Genomic DNA, 22,367 nt, shown 5'->3' with positions numbered 1-22,367 from the left:
TTTTTTATCTAAGCATTTGACATCTCGCTAGTGTAACGTTATTCAGTTGTTCTGCGTATAGGAAGGCAGCCAGCCGTACCCTATTGATCTGTCACTTGATATAATGTAGTGACATTCGACTGTATCCTATGGTTACGAGGACATTAAGGCAATTCCTTTTTCTCTGTTGTATCCTTCGGCCTTCCCTCTTGTGAAGCCTCGTAGCCTACGGAGAGCTATTTTCCCCGTTCAAGTTTCGAGTAAACTGCGAATCTCAAGAGAAATTTCCATAAAAACGACCGGAATCCGAATTCAAAATAGGCTCATAGAGGCTTAGAAACTTATTTTTATACTACTGTACCCTATCCAGATATATATTGTTCAGAAATCCTTTTTTTAGATCTCAAAATTAAGTCACACGAAGCGTGTAGAAACTGCAGCTATTTTTAGATTGGACTTAAGATATCAGCATTTTGAATAATTGGATCCCTATATATAGTTACGAAACGATAGTTTACTACGTAAATGATACACGTCTGAGGTATTATACGCCGAGAATTGGTTGCCATGTCAATAAAATAGCAACGTCTAATTCCCATGACCCATCCTTACAGAAAGTCTTTACGTTATCGGAAAATTAAGAAACGTGCTGTGTATATAGACATGCGACTCTCTCTGTTTTATCTATCAGATGTATACACAGTCTATATATGCGATTGCACCGTATTAACTAGTCGTCGCACGGCATCGAGCTTGATTGCTTCTAGTTCCCAACTGCAATGAGCTTATTTAGTTCCACGTATAGCCAATTGTTGTGCGCAAACAAGCACGAAACAATTGCACGTACAAAGTAATGCGTCTTCCTCATTCCTCTATGTCTTACATTTCTTTTAACTGCCTATAATCAGGTCAAGTCTTTTGACTCTGTAGGATAGTAGAGGAACTGGGTCTATATAGGGTTCATGGATTCGTCCAAATGGGTTTCGCCGGAAGTCGTTTGAGTAGGTCGTTGTATATACCCTATGCATATACCGAACCAATGAGTTTGTTGATTCAATAATGACAAGGCTGGACACTTTATTTAGATGGCTATATACAGCCTTTGTCATCAATCTTATCATGCAAGGCGCATCGGTTCATTTGCAGGACAGAACTCTTGGCTATTTCATAATAAACTATAAGACCGTAGGGGGCTATCAAATTTGCTGCTATAATCTTCTATACCCTAGCCCGAAATGTCTTCGTTAGACCTTCTTTGGTGCTTAGTGTTTCCGAAGGAACTACTCAGCACATAGTTGGTTCTTTACACAGTCCTGTAAGACTTATTTTTCCGACTTTTATCAAAGCGAAATGCATTTATCTAAATCACACGAGATGGGTCTGAAAGAGCAATTGAAAACTGGTTGAATCCGTTGGCCCGATTGGAAGAAGACGGCCACAATATGGAGGGATACAGATGTTAGCTGTATGTATACATCCGAGTGAAATAAATCCTTAAATTTGCTGTTCGGATTTATGCTATATAAAGCCGGGCACACCGTATAGAGCCATGAAAGGAAACGGTGTGTGGTATAATATTTGAAGTATTTTTCCCTCAAGTACTGCGCGTCTCTCTCAAATGTCCCTTGCTCCACTGCAAGAAAAGTTTTTCAGAAGATATGCCTTAAACTCTGTTGTAAGTTGTTAGTTTCTATCCCACTCCCCCTCCTTCCGCTCGGACTAACTTTTCTATGGAGAGTCCGCTCAAATTCAGTCCAAGGTTCTCTAAAAACTTTGTCCGGAAAATAATTCTTGGCTATGGTGCTGTGCACACATAGGCTGGAAAGCTTAGTGTCCGTTTATTGAGTTGAAAAATAATACTAAATGATGGACACTCTAAAAGAAAAAAGAATTAAAACCAATTTGGCCTTTCCCCCATGTCGAGGATGGCTTAAAAAAAAAAACAGTTTAATGTTTTTATGGTATAAATAACCACGCCTTACATATTGATGATTTTTCATAGAGTGTACAGCCATAATAGTTATGACGTACAATATCTGTCTTGTGGTAATGAAATTTTCCAATTATATTTTCAGTTTGTCTGGGCCATCAATACTGTGATGATAAATGAATTGAAAAGCCTATACACAATTGCACGCCAACTAAAGGCTATAAAGACATACAAAGTAAACTTAAATGCCCAGCCATCAACAAGGGGCGTTAGAGACGCCTACGCCATGCGTGTCATCTAGATGTAAACGTCTTAATTGTTTTCATTTTTAAACATTTTTTGGGGGGGGGCTAAAAACTTATGACAGTGTTTTCTTTTATATTTTTATGCGTCACCTTCAGCTGCACGTCAAATAACATAATGCTTCTGTCACGAACATTTGTAAGAAACTGCCCACGGCACACAGTATGCGCGCCATACACGGCATTAGAGAAATTTGTACTTATGAAGGACACTCAGGGAGTCGAGTTTGTAGACTAAAAATGTCATTTTTACCATGTCTAAAACGCTGTTACAAGCGGCTTTTATTTTCGGCCATCATACACGTAGATATACAACAAGGAAAAACATATGCAAATTTAATTCCCAGGTCGAAAATAGTTCAATTTGCGTATCTACAGGCATTCCGGCCGCAACAACAAGATGTCAAAATTGAAATTTCACGTGTTGTGTTACTTCCCACAACTTGTCGTCGCTCACTGCGCAGTTGGCTTAATTGGCAAATGTTATAGGAATCACTTCAGACAGGTACATTAGAACTTTATTGCCGTAACTGTGCTTTAAGAAGGACATAGGTATAGGCTATATGGTAATAAAAGCGAGAGAAACGTGGCCCTGTCTGAGCAAACTCTTTTTTTTTTTGCTGAGTTTGCGCTCATAAAAGTACAAAATTTTGTGTCGTGTGTCGTGCAGGATATAAGTAGACCTATATTTGTTCCCCCCTGCAGGATAAAAGAAATGGATGGAAGAAAAAGAATAAAGCAGCAGCAGTTGATGAATAGTCGATCGATAAATCGACTGGGAAATCGACAGATTGGGTGCTGATGGTAGACACTGACGATAAAGAGGAAAAAACTTGAACAAAAAACAAGCGAAGGAAACAATAAAATGTGTCGGCTTTATATAGTACTTCGAAGGCAAAGAAAAGAAAATTAAAGCAAGTTGAAGAACGGACTGTGAGGGATTCATCACCCACCTTTTGTTTGTCAAGAGGCATCAGCCAATGACAAATTAGAGGTACATTTTTTGTCTGAAAAGTCAGGAAATCCCAAGAAAATTTATACCAAAAGGGAAACGCTTATAATGTCTTACTACCTTTAATTTCAGCGTTGGATCATCTTTGACGTTTTGTATACTTTTCAAGTCCGATAATTCGTATATATATACAAAAAGTTCATCCTCCATGAATTGCGCTGCCATTGCTTTCACATATACAACAGACATTGATGCGAGCCACTTTTATTAAATGGATTCTTTGGCCCTATACGCAATCGTGTAGTTAACGTTTAGGATGAAGTATATAGACGTCTGTGTGTCTAACATTGGCTAGCATTAGATGGAGGTCTACGGCATCGGGCGGATCAATGGAGCATCGGATCGAAACGTTATTCGGCTCGGTTCCAGGAAACTGTATATAGGGTCTTATCTAACCACGAATAGCCAGCAATAACATTCATCATAAATCCTCCTAGATCATCGTCATCCTATAAATAGCCTACTCAATGACTATTAAGTATTGTTTCTGATCGCATCCGTCGTTTTCTTTTGTACGAACCGAGTCTCTCTCGCTGTTTGCAGAGTTTTTTTTTTTAATCCAATTTTTCTTTAAAGTCATTTGAAATTCGTGTTGGGTCTTTTGTATAGTCTAGTTAGCCAACAACTTAATTTATTCAACTCAAGAGCAGGACCTTCTATTGTGCGTTTCATATTCCGTGCGCGCAGGCCAAATGTTATCAGTGAGTCTGATGACAAACCAAGTGCTAGCAAGTCTATGACACAATAGTTCCTTCCCTTTGCAAATCTAAAGCTGACCTTTCTATTCAATGCGTTGGTTTTATCAATCGCAGCCATTCAATGTCGATGGTGGCTGAAGGCGGTGCGTGACCAAACATTACAAGTCTATTAGTCACCTCACCTTATTCAATTTTAGTTAAAGGCTGCGTGCCAAAGGCATTCAAAATCCAGTACATCCGTGTACTATACAACTGAGGTCAGATAATGTGTGCAATAACTGCACAGCAATTAACTGAATAGACGAAAACACGCGCAGGATTGCTCAGGACGATCCTATGTAGCCTGGATCTATTGCAGCATCACGGCTTGTTAGCAGTTAAACACGCTATTCATTTCACCATAGACACAGCGGCAAAACTCGTGAGCCAAAGTTGTGACGTCAACAGTCAGCTGGTTCGAATAATGAAGTCTCACCCTCTATACATATACAGAGGGTTGTATAACTAAAAATCGATAAATAACTCGTTTAGATTTATTGATAGAGCAACTCTTGTTTTCAAGAAATGGATAAGGATAAGCAGAACGTATAAGAAGTCATCCGTTAAAGATGAAAAAACGTGTTCTCATATCGACTCGTAACTTGCAATGATGAAGCTGGTATATACTTTATATGTTTTGATCTTCTATAGGCTTTTATCATTGCAGCGGTAAAACTTTCTCTTTTTTCTTTTTTAATTTTCTCAGTTTAAAAGTTTATTTGCTGATAATTCCATGACAGCATATAAACATTTTCCCCAGTAGGATTGATCCTGTGCTTCAATATTTCAATGGAGACTTTATTGTCAGATTAGATTGTGAAAAATGACATGTCTGTTTGGATTTTTTTCATTATTACATCCATGTCTTCTACATTTCTTTGTTGTAAAGCCCATTAAATCGAATGGCAACTTTATCCGATCAATCGATTGGACTCTTGCCAATCCTCGTGTAGTACATTCTATCGAGCACGGGCTATCAGAAAAGGTTTTTCTTTTTTTTTCTTTCTATTTATTCAATATACGTATAGTTCCTAAATTTATAGACTTGATCACCTTCTTCGATATATTAAATTCTGCTGTGTGAAAAGAATTGAGTTTGTCTTTTCTATTTGAAAACGCCGACCTCCACGTCTGTCACCACATCCGACCGAATTCCCACGTCCCCACCCATCCGCATCTCCTCTCGTTCAGCCTAGATTGGCTCATCCATTCGTCCGTCTGGTTGCTCACGTCCTCGTTGCCCAGAGTTACTTCAAATATAGACTTTTTCTGCACATGGTGTTATCTTTTTTGCGAACATTTTTGAATGACATTTGAAAAGAATTTTAATATTTCTCTGATATCAACATTTTAATGATTATTTACAGAGTTTATAGTTCTAACACAGTTTTTATTTCCATTGTCCTTAGTAAATGATGTCCATGTAAATCATTCTACATATACACATTTGCTATGCGTGCTGCATATTCAGATCAATAATTCTAGCGATGTTTAGCCATTAAAAGAAATTGCGATTGTGCATTCGAAAACGTTGTGTGACCGTCAGAATAGCAACGAGCAACCACAACAATCAATTCAGCCCACAGAAATAATATGTCGGACTGTGTTTGTAACTGAAAATAATATCCAGACATGTTTGGTCTGCACGCAATCATGAATTTTTATATATATATAGCGCATCAAGGTCTGGCCTGTTGTTTAGTCTTCATGAAGCTACCGGAACCAGAAATCTGTCAATTGTTATTGGGAACATGCCCGAACAAAAGAACCATTAATCTTTAATTACGTACGTATACTATGAACAAGGGGGGAGAAACAAAGTATCCTGTCGTGATGGCAAACTGGAGAGTCCATACGTTGAACACGAGAAGGAACACCTGATTATATGTGGGACGAAATCCACCACAAATCTTTTCCTTTACCTCAGCTGGATGTTACACATGCGAGTCTTAAAGGAACTCTACATATGTATAGTGTCAGGATGTTTACATATCACGTCACGTGATGTTCGTGACGGACAATCAGGTAAAAAAAGGGGGGGGGGGGGCTCATCAATTGGCAAAACAAGGTTTATCGTTTTTTTGTTATTCCATTTTTTTAGGTTAAACAACACGTGAAGAAGCTCAACTAAACGATTGAGCTATCGCCAACAGCAAGACATTTGTTTTTGTTGGGACTTGTCCCGGATTTCCACCCTAGTTAAGTCGCAGTCTACCTGATGGCTCGTCAGTGCTTCTTCGATCTATACATCATTTGGAAACATCGAGTGCGTCAGGGACACGAGATTCGCAATCATGTTGCGCGCCATAAACTTGTAATAGCTTCTATGTAAACACCAATTGATATGTGTTATCATCGAAGAACTTATCAACTGTGAATTTGTTCTTTTCTTTTCGTTTTAACGGGGCCTGTTGTGAAAAGTTTGCCGTCTTTTCCTTTGCATAACGGGAATTTTAAAGCAAGAAATCGCTGTTTGCCTTCGGGTATGTGGAACGTCGTCTCTCTGGGTGGCACAGCTTGCGTAAACTTCCTTCCTTAACATTTATATACCAGTTCGAAAACATGCCAAACACTTAATATAGAAAATGTTATTTACTTTTTTGGTTTTTTGTTGTAACAAAAAGAGATCCAGGAAGAAGGAGAAATTTGTAAATCAATGTGGTTCAACACCTGAGTCGGAAGAATCAAGAGAATAGTTTATAAAACCCGTAAGACCCGAAGCAATATATAGATCCAAATGAATTAGAAGGAAGTTCCTGGTGCATTTCAACGACACTTTCCTTAGGTGCAAACAGATTTTAGTGTCCTCTTCCTCCTTTTTTTTTCTTACTTCCGTATCTATAAGAATGGCAGTTAAATCAAAAGGGAAAATTGTTCAAAGGTCTATATTCAATCGACGTCGCCGAACGACCCCCGCTTTGTTCAAACGCAATCAAGAAAAACTATTTTTCTTTTGTTAAAAGCAAAAAAAAAAAAACAATATCAAAAGTTTTCTTTAAAATATTGCACAGAACAGAGTTTGTGTATACGTTTAGCCATTTGTTTCGGGAGCGCTATAGTTTAAACAAAAAATGGAGTAAAACGGTATCTTACAGCGCTGCGGGGGCTATTTTCTTTTACGGTAGGTCTAGTTTCAAATTACCGCAAAGTCGTAAATAAAAAATATGTAGACTCTTCACCCACAACATTTGAGAGACTGTTCCATTTACTGGCGAATTTAAACTGCACGTGGAACAAGAAAGTGTGTGTCTTTGACGTCGATCGGTACAAATTCTTGATTCAATCGCTTTTAAATGAATTGGTATACTACATGTATTTTTTCTAAATAATAATAAACATTACTGAAAATTATAAATAAGAAAACGGTGAATGTTTAGGACGTTGATTGTGGAAATTGACCAAGATTCTGATGGTTGCCAACAACTTTTTGCTGGGCGGAGTGGAGGGACGTTGACGGAGCAGCTGCGTCGAATCGTAACAATCGTCGGGGTCTTCCAGCGTTTGACACGGAAGTCTGGACAGTTCCAGCGCTTCCAGATAAGAATCTTGCTCGTAGATTGGCATCCTGTACAACGATGCAGTCGGCATTGATTTTCTGTACACGTGATTGATGCCGCTCGGTATCACACGAGTGGCTATTAAAGATGAGTGCCTCGACTGGGCTTTGTTTTCCGCCACTTCCGGCTCTTCCCGCTCGTCAAAGACATGCCCACTTTCGTCAAGGAGTTGACCTGAATGGTGTTGCACTGACGGATGATTAGGCTTTGTTGATCTGTCAATGTCTTGGGCAACAGCCGGAGCGACAAACCGATTTGGATGGATGCCCTGCTCGCTCAGATTGACGTATTGCAATTGATGATTGGAAGAAAGCCGTTCACTTAACTTTGACTTGATTGCTTGCAACGGCCGTTTCCACCGAATTTGGCAGTGAATCGTTTGCAAAACTATATTGTATAAATGCGACTTTTATCATTTCAACATTCGTTTTGTTTGAGGGTTAAAATGAACAACTTACCGACGACAAGCAGAACAAAAACACTTGAAAATTTCATGTTTTCTGAAGGAGAGAATTGCAAGGTCCTTCCTCTCTTCCTATTCGCTGTCTACTGATCACTTTGAAAAACGCGTGTGTATACACCAGGATAGAGGGGGAAACAGCTTGTGTCTATACATATGACGTAACCTAGTTTTCTGTTTAGCTAGTAGTCTACTACATCTTTTCTCTTTCTGGCCAGCAATTTGGTCAACGATGAAGTAACACATGTCTCTATATACTACAAACATAACTGTATAGAGCAATGAAGTACATATACGAGTCTTGATTATGGCCCTGGAGAAAGAAGAAAACACTTTTTCAAGTTGGAAATGTCTTTGGAAGACGTTCCGAAGATGTTCAAGACCTCCCGATGATTCTTTATACGATGAAATGCGATTTCCTTTTTGCCGTTATGCAATGTACATTTTTTTTTTTTTAATAGCAGTTTCATGTCAAATAATTTAAATGCCTTTGGCTATGAAAAATACATTCGGGTGGTTTGAACTATTAAAAAAAGGAAATCCCCCCCCCCCTTTAAATTGCAATAAGGGGAAAACCCAAGTAAAATGAATTTTGGCACATTGCGGAGACATAATTTTTAATGCTTAAAAATGATTGATATATTTATTATAATAGGTGAAGTAAGCAAACGACCATTGGTAAAAAGGAAAAGGCATGGAAGATGGGCAAAATGATTTGAATTTGGTTTGCGATGCACAAAAAAAACGGATTCAGGCCAGTCTATAGAAATTCTGGGTGAGCCGGGCAGGGCGAGGACCTGGAGGACGTGGTTGAGGACGTAGGCCACCAGTTGGAGACGGTGATCCAGTCGGCGGAAGAGGAACTTCAGTCGGGGGTGGCATTTGGGAAGCCTTTCATATAATTCAAGCAGAAATTGCAAACAAAAAAAAAAACAAATAACAAAAAACATAAATGGAATAAACCTTACCGCCATTGAAATGGTGACCATGGCAACCAAGGCAATGAAAAGAAATTTCATTTTCTCGTATATATGGATCGTTGCGTGTTAGTCGATTAAAGACACAATATATCGAATTCGAAACCGAGAAAGATTGTCTGTCCTTATATATACACGTTTGAATTCGTTCTGTCACTCGTGGCAACACGTCAAAATAATCCAGATGCAACAGACTCATTTTGTGGATCGACTGATCATCAGCTGCGTATGACGCACAGGGCCGTACACATCAGTATAGAACAGACAATGTCGTTGGTTGCTAGCACATTTTAGAGTCGCAAGAGCTGCCATGATTTATTGCTAGGCGTTAAGTTTTATATGTTGTCCGCTCGACAACAACCGCAGCCCACCGGTAAATATATAAGAGAAAATAATAAAAAAATATTTGACAAGCATCTGCGTCTGTTTTGGTGGGCAAAACAGTGGCCGTTTAACTGCTACACGTGTTGGGCCATTCGGTGAGTCACCTGTACGTGTTTTCATCGCTCGGGAAATTGGAACGCGTGATAAATGCAATCGACACCCCGATAGACATCCAGAGTTAGTGAGTATTAATTACATAAAATTTCAATTGTTTTAATTTTACGTCCGACAAACAGCAGCACCTGACCTAATCAAATGAAAGGCATATATTACGTCTTCTCCACATCGAATTGCCATCCGCTTGTGATGCCCACAGAGCAATAAATGCCGACAGGTATAGAGAAAAGCAATCAAATTACACGTTTATACAATAAATGCATCAATAGCATTTGTGTAACGGGAAATGATTTTATTACAACTTACATAACTATGTCTGAGCTTACGTAAAGATCGCCTTTATTTTTCTTTCTAAACGCCTCTAATCTACAGGATGTTTTGTGCGGGAAATGAATAGCTTTGGTGCACACACACTTCAGTGCACGTTGACGAACAACGTGACTGACAACGTGATAATTATTATCAGATATCTTTCACATTTATTGGCTGTCTCTATATAAAGAGGAAACTTCCTGGGCAAAAAACAGTCAATCGTATCACTGTTCGATTTCAATCGATTTCAAGTAAAAATGGATCAACGATTTGCCTTTTTATTTCTCTTTTGTTCCATCGTCGGCCATGTCACCTCCTTCCGTTCTGGTAAATGAATTATTCTTATTTCTTTTTAGTTCTATATAGTATGATAATGTATAGAAATGTTTGGAATGTATAGGCACATGTGGTGGCGAAATGTTTGTAGAAAAATCAGCGGTCATTGACGCACCAACTGACGCCGATTGCACCTGGAAAATTGAAACAGAACCGGATCGCATTTTGGCCCTGAGCGCAGTCAATATCGGAAGCTTTGAACAAGTCCAGGAATATTTCACTGTAATTAAACTTAACCACAAAAAAAATGGTTTTTACTCTGGTAATTGACGGCCTTTCTATTAACTCTCAGATTCACGATGGACTTGGACTAGCATCTCCAATCATTTATGCCAACGAAGGAGAAACCGTCGTTTACACCACTCAATCATCAGCTGAGATTCGATTCAAGAAAATGCCAACGACTCAACTCCAACTGAGAATCGAAAAGGTTTCATTGAGATCTTGATGTGCGTTTGAAATTGAATAGATAAGTTTTAATTTGTATTTAAAAAAATAGGCGGTCACTTGCCCTGCCGATTTGGGATTGGAAACTAATTGCACTCGACTTGTTGACGATGTCTCGTGCCATTGTGCTTCGTACACCAAGGTCTGATATACTTTAATAATATAACAAATGTTGTCCGAAATGTTTGAAAAACATTTGCGGGTTTTAATATTTCTATATAGAGAAACCAAACCGACCAGAAAGCTTTTTGCGAAGACAACGGCATGTTGTTAGTGTCTATCGAGACTCCCGAAGAAGACAAGGCCATTTCCGACACGTGGGGATTAGGTAAATGGAACAAATCCTCATATAGGCTTTATTATTAATTGAAAAAAAAAAACTAATTAAAATCGATGATATAATAGGAAGCGATTTTTGGACGAGTTGTATCAAAACATTTGGACGATGGGTTTGGGAAGCGACCAATACGAATCTCTATCCGGGCTATGTCAATTGGTATCCTATTGCAGAGCCTTTTTGCAACGATCAATACGACAAAAATTACACCTGCATGTTGATCGGTTACAACGGTCTGCATTGGGCCAGTTATCATTGCGATGGTGTCTGGGGTGCCGTCTGTGAACTTCATCCTTAATTGTTTATATTTTGATAATGTTGATTTACATATAACAAATGAACGAAATCATATTACACGTGACGTTATATAAGGAAACGTTCTACTTTCGATAGTTCAATTCGAAAAGTACAAAGGTATACAACAATTTGTTGGTGAACTTTGGACTTGCGTTGTATAGTACTGTAATCTTCGAAGCCTATCACGTATATAGGGCATCGGGAACAGTAATCATTTATTGACTTCCTTCGTTGCATTTTCAATTTGTTTATATATCTCAACTGATAAATGATTAAGCGGGTGGCATGTCTGTGGACCAGTCACGCGTTTTTAGGGTTTCTTGAATCAATACGAGAGATTTCATTTTATTTGATAAAAATAGTCACGCGTGCTGTATCACAAAAGAATAAGGAGGTTACGTATATACACACCGCTGCAAGCGAGTGCGTTCAATCATGCTTGAACAATCGTAATTGCTTTAACTTTGTGGTTTGCTGGTTTTAGCGTGGTAGGACGTCTATACGAGCTGTGCCAATAAACAATTGGCTTTGTTTGGTGTTGAAATGGGGATGCAATAAAAAGACAATTCGCTGTTTTATAGACCTACTATATACATTTAATCACTGTGCCAAATCTTTGCCAAATGAAAAAAAAAATTTGCGTCCACTTACACGAAGTTAATTGATGGCAAAATGTGCACATCATTATAATATTAAATGCGTTATATGTGATAGCTAATATAATACAGCATTGTTGTGGGAAATGAATTTTATTAGAACTTTATAGAGAGTTATTAACGAATGCAAAATTGATTGTTTAACCTTATTTGGAACTCTCTCTTTGTTATTTTACTATTATTTTATTTTTTATAGGGACCTCGAGCGCTTTGTCGTGCATCGGATGGGTCCTCTAAATTTTCTAAATGAGTCATGCACACCCAAACGCCCTCAAGCATTCCAGGTGGTTATAATATATTGTATAGGTCCTATATACTTAATGTTTTCTCTTTACCTCGTCGGCGTGAAAACAATTTGTCTTAATTATTCATGGTTTTTTGCTTATATAATTTAATTTAATTCATACTCCAAACGGGATTTTTTTTTTGCAAAAGTCAGACCACCCCTCTGCGTGTATTTTCATTAATTGTCAAACGGCTGCGGCAATTTCGTTGCGTGACTTTGCATAAGAACAGCAGCTCCGCGTGACACGTCCTAAGCAAAGTCCCGCAAATTAATATCAACCACTTCCACACACATACGAGCCGGTTGTATAAGTTTAGAAGGAGAAAAAAAAAAAGGCGGACTGAGACAGTTGTTTGTGTATAGGCGGCCTATAGAATAAAGTTTAATGTACATGTATAGAAAATGAGACAAAACAACCTCAAAACAAAATATTCTTTGGCTGGTGCTGTTATATGGTGACTAATCAAAATATATTTACAGCAGCGTTATATCAAGACATCAGTGCAGCAGAAAGGGCTAAATAATAAATTCCACGATAATAAGAACTCAAGAAAAACATTTGAATTCATATATAGACTCTTTTTCGTTTGTCGACAACCATCTGCATACTGCATCACGTAAACGAAAGAAAGAAAAAAAAGGTTGACTAAGAATATTTTTTTGAGCCACATTTCTGTATGTACAAAATGCGTGGACACGCGCATACAATTTGATTTTTCATTTCCTTTTTTCAAATTTCTATTCATTTTCGAGTGCTCCGGTTGACTGGCGTTCGTCCATTTTCTTATCGTCACGATACAAATAGGTTCTTAATAAATGCATGTCTCCTCCCGTTTGCCATTAAACAATCATTTATACGACAAGATTTCATCGTCACACACAAAGCAACTGAAAATTCAGAAAATTGTTTACAAGAAATGTGGTCAAGTCCTCACACATTGCGTCATTGGCTGCGAGGATATTATAGAATTATTACAATCTAAATTGTATAGTTTGCTCTCTCTCTCAACTGATGACTGCTTCAATTTGTTTCGACGAGCAGTTAGACGTCTGTAATTTAAATAAAGGTACTACGGTATACACAAATGATGCTGCACTTTTGATGATATTAAAAGAACAAAAACAAAAACGAAGATGTTAGGGGATGACCGGACGGTGTTAAAGAGATGAACGATGACCAGATGAAGATGTGTGTAAGCTCGCCACAGTAATTTCAATTACGAAGAAGGAGCTGCTTGTCGTTGTTGTTGCTGCGCTTTTTCATAGCCTTCGACTAGCGTTTCAATCACTAAATTAATCGACACTTTGTAAATGTTTTCAATGTTTTCCGTGTAACGATCGCCTAGCGTCATCTTGACAGCCTCCAGGAACGGATTGCGGATTTTCTAGATTTTAAAATAATCGTGCGCGTCAAAAAGTGCGGTATAATCAAACAAACATAAAGGGACTCACCCAGAAATATTCTTTTTGAAAACCTTCGATTTTGTAATGGGATTGGCCGACCTGATGGAGATAGAGCAGGAACGTGTCGACATTGTCCAACGATCTGATGCTTTCATCCAACGTGCTCATAACAGACGACGCGTGTTCAGCCAATTCTTCGCTGTTCGCCTGCTCGTCTCTTGTCGTCAACTGATGAAATTTCGTAAACAAACTCAGCAATTCTTTGTGCTCTTCAAACAGTCTGAAATATATGAATACACAAATATGAAAATCTTGTTTCCAAAATTCCAGGAATATTTTCGTTCTTATATTCAATTGGCTGCATCAAAAGAGGTAGTACCACACTGTGTTTTAGTAAACGTGTTTTGAATAAATGGACGTTGGACGCCACTCTTGCAAGGCAACGGCGTTCAACAAAGTGTTGCGCCTCGTGACATTCCTCCGGCCTTTTTTATGATGTCTCGCTCGAATAGACACAAATTTAATCACGACTTGTGCAGACACATGTTTTTTGCACAAGATTCTGCCAATAATTCAATTTCAATTCAATGTTATGTAGGCCCTGCAATATTTACTGATGAATAGCTCATATTCAAATTGTATGTATGCCTGAAATATTTAGACTACCCATCAAAAAAAAGGGAAAACCAATTCGATATAGTCGATCCATTATCAGATTACTGTTCGTAATTGAAATTTTTTTCTTTTTTGAAAGGAAAACTCTTTTCAGCTTTTAAATATCTTCCAGTGGCATTGATCTATCGAAGTATATAGTAATATATATGACGACACAGCAGCGGTCCATAGGGGCTTACGATAGCAACAAAAGAGAGTGCGGACAAGCTCTGATCGCGTCTGAGCGATGAAAGCAATTTCATCAGCAACATTAACAATGGTATATAGCTCCTTTAACACGCCCATATAGATTATTTCCACGTCAGCTCAATTGCGAGTTATCCCGTTAATGTTATATGGCTAGATAGATGTACATTTAATTAAAATTCCGCTGTATACAGCACCGTTACACGTATAGATATACTTGCGGCCGCAGACATTTCGTGACACGCGGCCAATTGCAAATTTTCCTTGTGCACACGGCGAATCATTTTGATTGGAAATCAATCAACCTTCATTCCGTTTGATATCTGACCTTTTATTTTTTATTCTTAAACCTTATATACATATAATGTTATATATCTATATGAAAGTATATAAAGACGTATCGTGGTATAGGGTTCGTATTTTTTTGTTTAGGAGAAAGGAAGGAAGTCGGGTTGAATGTGCGTAGATAGATGGTCTATATAGACTTTTCCGTCAATAAAATGTCTCCACGTGATATAGCCGTCGACGATCTACACACATCTTTGTTCTTTTCATTGGAGAGAGGTTGTATCACTTTCCACCCTTGGCCCTTTTTTTTCTATATAGACGACGGCTCTATTCTTATATACATTTCCTTTAGTCATTTTCTGGGTGATATTGCTGTCAAATGGCTTTCTGGCATGATGCCGGAAATGGCGCCGATGAGCCTCTTCCGGCAGGTTCCTTTTTGTTGAATTCTTTCCTCTTTTTCTTTTTTCCTTTTTCTAATACGACATAGATTTCTCTTGTTGGTGATGCTATATACATAGAGCCAATAGACTGAATGCATTGTGTATATACATGGCAATGTGCAGCACAGCGGCCCTTTTTTTGCACAAATAGAACACTACATGTCATTTCGTTAGGATGTATACCTATTGGGTTCTTGTTTGCATTTGATAATGACGCGTAAATAAAATTTGCCATTTTATGTGTATATACGACAAGAAATGTTTTATACATGAAAGAAAATTCTCTTGGGCGTAGGAGGAAATGCTGAAATTTGTGAATTCCCGTTCGTTATATAGGCGGTTGGATGTTGATCCTGGCGGATAGAAAAATCAATATATTTCCATGACAAGGAAGAACCGCAAATCTGGTATAAAGGTTTTCTTTATTATATTTTCATATATTTTTGTAGCATAAAGAAGCCGATTTTTATATGTATCGCATTTGAATTAGCTTAAATTGAGTCTATTGCCTTTTAACAGTTTAGTTCTCTTCAAATTCTTGCAATATCAACTATTTAACAGCACTCCTATATACGTTGTTGATGCTACCCTTTTGCAACACTCTGCTCTAATTGGATATTACTGCATACTTGATGTAACGTATTCCACCAAACCCACGCGAGCTCGTTAATACAGCAAACGCACCCGATAACCTCTTTCGCAATGTCTGTAATTTCATTTGCCTATAAAAGTACACGCAAGCCGAAATAAACATATCATTAAAATGTATAGTAATAAAAAACCGTATATATGCTGTATAGACGTAATCAGGCATCCCATGCCAGCCATGTCGCTTCCCATTCTTTTATATATATATAGAGACGTACATAAATTGTGTACCAAACGTATATATTTATAGGGCTGCGTATATACTGATCGAATCTATCTCTCTAGATATATAGCTTCCTTTTCAATATCTACTGCTTTTATATCTATTCGCAAGGATGCCACCGAAAGGCCTAGTCCTCTACGGACATGGACAATTTATATACGTGCATGTGTATAGATTCAGACATCCAACAACTTTAGGGTCATTTCAAAAAATGCTCTCGTGAACGGGGAATTCTAGATGAGGTTCATTTTAAGAAGAGTTTTTAAAAAAGCACGAGACTAGACGATCGCTGTTATATACAGTATTTATTGTAATAATCATTGGTTAATAAGAGTCTCCACGTCTCATGAAAGCTCATCAAAGTTAATGCGTTAATCCGTCAAGCTTCTAATAAAAATTGTAAAGTGTATACACGTGAAGATTGCACAGGAACGATACAAGCCAACAAATGCTATTAAATGTTCATCAATCCATTATCATAAAAAATATACAGATCAAACAACCACCGTCTTATTTGTATAGGCGTCTAAGCCTTGTTTGTTTGTCGTGTAAATGCCCACAGTATAAAATAGAAAGAATCAAATAACAAATAGTCTTGTTAGGTCTATCTTTTTTTTTTTCGTGATACAGCATCTATCACGTCTAGCTGTTGCCAGTGTCGCTCTGCCCGTTTGTGTTTTACTGATGTGTTTGTATTCCTTTTTTTTCCCTGTGTAATACGTCTCCCATCCCATTTTCTTTTTGTTTATGTAACCAAGACTTTGTGTGTATATATATTCGCTGACTCAATGCTGTTATGTATAATCTACACACAACTCGATAAATCAAAAGAAATCAACAGCACAAAAATATGCGTTGAAACGTCTCCGAGGCTATAAAAGATATGCACAGGTTGTTCTAAGCATCACGATCGTTCACCATGTTTTCTACATATTTCTGCTATACGTATTGTACCTTTAAATAGATCATTAATCTACGTACACATAAAGGATTTTAAAAAAGGGAGGCAAACACAAATGTAATAAGAAAGAGCGGCTTGATTAGTTGTAAGAGGCGTAAAGAAAATAAAAAGGGGGGCTGTTCTATATCAGTATATATACACCTCTAATTGAAAATCAGCATCAGCAGAGCAACACTCACGGATACATCAACAGGGTGCAATCAAGGATCCTTCCTATCCTTGATGAAGTATATATTGTTTATATTTATTAAAAGGCCCTGATTGAGCATTACGCCTCAATCACGTTCTATAACAAAAAGGAACTGACACATAGTGTTGGATTCAATTTGAAATCAGCCGATTCATTACTATATACATGTGTATAGCATCCTCAATCATTTGTTCTTTCTTAAGCTTGATTGGAAATCTAATTAATTAATTAGTTCCTTTTTTTTGGGGGGGGGCTGATGTCGACTACCACCGTCATGTCTCCCCATCTAAATCTGTTGTTATCGAATCTCGTCTATACGCGATCGTATACACAGAAGAAGAAGGAATCTGTGATGCAGCACGGCAATATAAAAGCTTCTGGCACTGTGATAGCGTGTGGCGACTGATGTTTATAACAACAAACTGAAGTCGATCTGTATACATCTATTCTTTTGTGTATTATACACTGCAGATGCTTCACTTTCTCCCTCTATATACGCTTATAGCAGCAGGGACAAAGAATGGGTCGAACCCTACATAACAGGGAAGCAGACTGCGTCTACGGAGCAGCACTGACAACAGATCAATACTCTTGTGTGTTCTGTAACGCTGCTGGACTGCGTAACGCGGAAGATGAAGACGAAAAAAAAAATACCATTTTTTGTGTGTGTGTGTGCCCTGTATCTATATTCCTTTATACGAGAGGTGTTGGTTGCAGGGTGGGTATAAAAGCTATACAAAGATATTTGTTGGTTTTATTCTAGAGTTTATTGCCGGAAGGCAGGAGCGTGACTGATTTTATTGAGAGTATATGTAGGCTATATGTATATCAAGAGCGATACATCGACCTTCGTGGGTTTTCTGGATAGGGTATACTATTACTAGGAAACGTAATTTGAGCACACAAGTAACAAATAGAAAAAATAAGGAAAAAATATAATAGGTGGCGCTAGTTTGTAAATGGCGTTGACAAGAGGAATTGTAATTAACTTACGGATGATGAAAAATAATATAAGTGAAACGGTGCATAGACAAATTGACGCCTGAAACTGATTGCGCTTTATTGAAAATGTGTTGATGAAAAACAGGGAAAAGTTGAGTCGATCGAAGATATAATAAAGAACGAAAAAAAAAAATATCAATAAGTCGTGCCGATACGACGCCCGAACCCAAAAAGGGAAACACGTTTTGTTAGAAAACAAAACAGTTCAGTCAAGAAACAAAGTCCTTATATGTAGAGAAAAATCGATAAGATACAGCGTGTAACAAAAGAACATTCCCCAGATATACAGTACTATACCTCTTCGTCAGTTATTGGCACCACTCTATGTACATCTTTCACGTCCATCATATAGAAATAGGGAACATTTAAAAGTATATACTGTACGTATACTGTATATATAAAAATCCCTGTCTATATCTAAATGGATTGGCTTTTTATTTATTCATTTTGCACATCAGATGGGAAATGTACTTCGCTGACGTAATAAAGAGGATGGACGATGATGAAAATTGAAGATGTGGAACTAAAGAGAATTCTTGCACCCAATGGATTGCACCCTCCATCCCAACAGGCCCGATGGCTATCGATGTTATGCGTATCTGCAGCATATGAATATGCAACTAGAACGCATTTAATAGATGGTAAAATATATTCTTTGTATAATGTGAAAGTCCATAGGCTGAATAGAGTGGCTCGTGAATGTAACATCATGGGAGTCGCCATCACGCGTCATCCGTGATTCGACGAATCATTTATCACTTAGCAACCAGTATATCCACAAAAACCTGATGCAAATAATACATGAACTGTAGGTTGAAAATCACAATGTGGAACTCATTGAGCGGTCCACGAATCAATATTTTTTTTTTTTTTTTTGTTATTTAGGTGAATCTCTTGAAGCCTTAAATATTCAATGAACGTCTAACATCAATCTGCGAGACGACGAGACACGGGGATGTACTCGGTAATTCCTCCATCATTTTGAGGTTCCGTGTTTTGACACAGAGTCACGCATCTCTACCGCTAGATCGATTATTAAAGATCAAAGCAGTCCCCAATCATTGAAGCGGATAATGAGGTTCGAGAGTGATACCTATGCCCCGTAGTTCTAAAAGGTAGCCATACGTGGCATTGAATTACCGTCGATTGCAATCTCTGTAACGATCACATAACAACGAAAAAATGACAACAAAGACACGATGACCTGTAGTTAACCAGCATCACATAGTCGATGGCAAAACGTTGAAAGAACGGCAATTCATATGTGGTATGGGGGAAAAGATTATTTAATGAAGCATCGCGCTATTCGATGCGGCGATAAACCATTAAACGATGTCAAGTTTGTATTAGCAGACAGTATATAAGCATGTGTTTGTTATATGCCACAGTTGCTGCTTGCGTGAATAACAAACTTTCGTCTATATGTTCATCGTGGATGTATATCTCTCTACTTACATAGACGGGTGTGCAGCACACAACTTGAACTAGCTAGATGTACATAAGCTATTTTATAAGAGATTATCGTCACTGACGCCCTCTGTTATCTGCTCAGTGGCTTGCATTCCCAAGCAGAGCTTTAACTTGTAAAGTCTCTGTAATCATCCGCTTTTGTGGTTTAGAAAAAACAAAAATAATCCTTTTCTTTTTTTTTTTTTTAAATACCATTGACATGATATATACGGTTCAAATCTGCGTGCACTTTGAATCCTCTTGAGAAAACGCACGAACGTTATAGCCGAACGCGAGGCGTTTTGTTATTCTTAGCTCGGAAACAAAAGAAAAACGCATAGTGGGTGATTTACTTGATAAACATGTAGACGCCGGTGGGTTCAAGTGCCCGGCTGATGCCTTTCCAGGAAGCCAACATCGAATATTTTTGACGGGCATTGAGCGGTAAACGAGGGTCAACTTGGGCGGCTGATGCTCCACCTTGTCCGTTGTTGTCACCAATGACTGAAGCAGCTCCTTTGTCCTTGGACGTTTGCCCGTTTGATTGACTCTGAACACAACCCATTGATGACAGATAATTTCGTGACGATGATGATGATGAATCGGGTGGTACCCACCCCTCCTGCCTTTTCTGCCAAGTTTTCCAATCTTCCCCTTGTAACACACAGAGACAGTCAATCACAGACAGCACGACGTTGGCAACCAACTCTAATTTTTTTTTGCCGCTAATCAAGACTCTTGTCGTTTTTGCACTTTTCTTTTTACGCGACACAGACACGTGTAGAAACTTTGCTTGATGAAAAGATGTGAGTTATACTGTCGATTTTCAAAAGAAATAGACTTTTATTTTCAGAATGCGGATGCACAGCACCTGCGCACGTCACGCAGCACTTGACACACAGCTGCCCCACACTATGGCTTGCGAAAAAGCGGGACTCACGCTCACTCGTCACGCACAAAATATTTTTTTTTCAACACAAAATCAAATGAAAAAAAATTAAATAAAGGTATTTCCAAGAAAACAGCAAATTTGCGTAAACAATTGCGAATTGAACGAACCGCGAAATCCACAATTTGTTTTTTTTTTCCTTCGGAGATGACGATTAAGATTTTTTTGTTTTCTTTTTAGTTGCACGTTATTAGCGCGTCTTGTGCTGCCGCTACCATCTCATAGAGGACTAAGACACATTCGTGACTGAGCCTCTTCTTCTCCTCCCACCCATCTCACTCCAGGGGTTCGTCGCCACGTCATAGCAAAAGTGAAAACGGACCGCCATCCCGATCATGCGCCGAATGATTCCCTCCTCCTTTTTTTTTTTTTTTTTTATTTGTACCCAACGTCCATCAATTTTTTTGTTTTGTTCTTTCTCTTTTGCTACGTGTCGTGTAATACAATTTTTTTCCCCCCCACTTTCTGCATCGCACACGATTCTATTTACAATTGATGTTTTGATTTCATTGACGTCATACGCGAGGTGCTATATACATCGCGTCGACCTAACACTCACAATTTGGATCAAGATTTTCATAGAAATCTATTCATTTTCCCCCTGTTCAATTGATTTAGTACGGATTAGAAACACGGTCGGAACCTCCTTTTTTTCGAACAAATTTGCATCTAGAACGACAGCTGAAAGAAGAATTCTTCTTTTTGGTGGGGACATTAAATCAGCTTCAACGTTTATCTTCACGGATGATGTATAGGGATGTCTCCATATCAGAAATCATATGGTAAAAAAAAAAAAAAAAAGACTTGATATGATAATCACCACCAGTCGTCAGGGCCGCATCACGGTGCGTGTGATCGTGACTACGTGCGCATCTTGACGTCTCGTCGTCGCACACAGGATTTTCAAAGAAAGGAGTCTACTTTCTTTTTACATGTTAAAATGTAATATGCAAGACTTTTTCGACCCTCCCTTTTAAAGCATTGACTTAAATCTGGATGGTCATTGTTCTTCCCTGCGCCATGAACGCAGAGGTGACGGCATCACTTACTGTCACGACACTTCTCTTCCAATATTCAGTCGTTTCCTTCATTTTAGTCGCACGCAGAAAAATGATATAGTGGTGAAATGGAAAAGGCAAGAGAACAAAAAGCTGTGAACGACATCACGAATGTGGGCGTGTCTCTGATGTCTGCAATCCGTCTGCGTATTAGTATAGGAGACAGCGTTCAGTCAATACCATCCTCTCGGCATATTTTGTTTGTACACACTGGAGTGAATCATAATGACGATGAAAATGGAGTGGGAAAAGAAATGACAAACATCTGCAGATGACAAAGTTGGATTACCAATTGGACCCGTCCATTGGTCCGCCCCCTCCCGTTCTCTACTGCTGCGTATTTCCGTGAAGGATTTCGCGGCACGTACGCACCGAGCAATGAAAAGAGCGGCTTCAAAAAAAACGAAGAGCTTTGATTTAAAAAATAAAAAATTCTTTTATAACAGCTCTTTTATTTTTGCAAGCAGATTTTGTATTCATCACTTTATGGCGGTCGATTTTGACACTGCGTTCGTCTCCAATTTATACCGGGAGCGTTCATCTGCAGGCGGTTAATGAGCTTTTCAAGCATTCTATTAGGCCTAACAGCGTTTTTTTTTTAATGGCGTGATGAATGTGTAAAGAGGATCCCGCATCAGAATGAAAATGATTCTATTCATTTTCTGTAAATAGATTTCTACCATTTATGTGCGTATAATCTCGGTCACAACTCAAGTGGATCGTCTCCTTTGTAGTCTCAAATACCACTTGATAATTCATTGTCTG

At 38.3% G+C, this 22,367-nt stretch overlaps 3 protein-coding genes across 3 annotated transcripts; 1 reads left to right on the top strand and 2 right to left on the bottom strand.

Annotated features, from left to right (window-relative positions):
* Window positions 1–7,254: 7,254 nt before the first annotated feature.
* LOC116916362 lies at window positions 7,255–9,174 on the bottom strand. The gene is made up of 3 exons (XM_032921581.2): window positions 8,946–9,174; window positions 7,976–8,868; window positions 7,255–7,904 (listed from the first exon to the last, which is right to left on the bottom strand). Exons 2-3 carry the CDS (start codon window positions 8,010–8,012, stop codon window positions 7,309–7,311), a joined length of 633 nt encoding a protein of 210 aa, XP_032777472.1. The 5' UTR covers window positions 8,013–8,868; window positions 8,946–9,174; the 3' UTR covers window positions 7,255–7,308.
* Window positions 9,175–9,937: 763 nt separating this feature from the next.
* On the top strand, window positions 9,938–11,263 carry LOC116916360. Its single transcript, XM_032921579.2, has 6 exons — window positions 9,938–10,094; window positions 10,168–10,325; window positions 10,396–10,533; window positions 10,603–10,692; window positions 10,773–10,878; window positions 10,956–11,263. Exons 1-6 carry the CDS (start codon window positions 10,025–10,027, stop codon window positions 11,183–11,185), a joined length of 792 nt encoding a protein of 263 aa, XP_032777470.2. The 5' UTR covers window positions 9,938–10,024; the 3' UTR covers window positions 11,186–11,263.
* Window positions 11,264–12,467: 1,204 nt separating this feature from the next.
* LOC116916361 (neuroglobin) lies at window positions 12,468–20,797 on the bottom strand. The gene is made up of 3 exons (XM_032921580.2): window positions 19,949–20,797; window positions 13,579–13,810; window positions 12,468–13,511 (listed from the first exon to the last, which is right to left on the bottom strand). The coding sequence occupies exons 1-3, from the start codon at window positions 20,158–20,160 to the stop codon at window positions 13,344–13,346; spliced, it is 612 nt and encodes a 203-aa protein (XP_032777471.2). The 5' UTR covers window positions 20,161–20,797; the 3' UTR covers window positions 12,468–13,343.
* Between the last annotated feature and the right edge of the window lie 1,570 nt (window positions 20,798–22,367).

The sequence above is a fragment of the Daphnia magna genome, linkage group LG2, assembly GCF_020631705.1.
Source record: "Daphnia magna isolate NIES linkage group LG2, ASM2063170v1.1, whole genome shotgun sequence".
Classification (NCBI taxonomy): Eukaryota; Metazoa; Arthropoda; class Branchiopoda; order Diplostraca; family Daphniidae; genus Daphnia; species Daphnia magna.
This window is presented reverse-complemented; position numbering and strand designations above follow the sequence as displayed.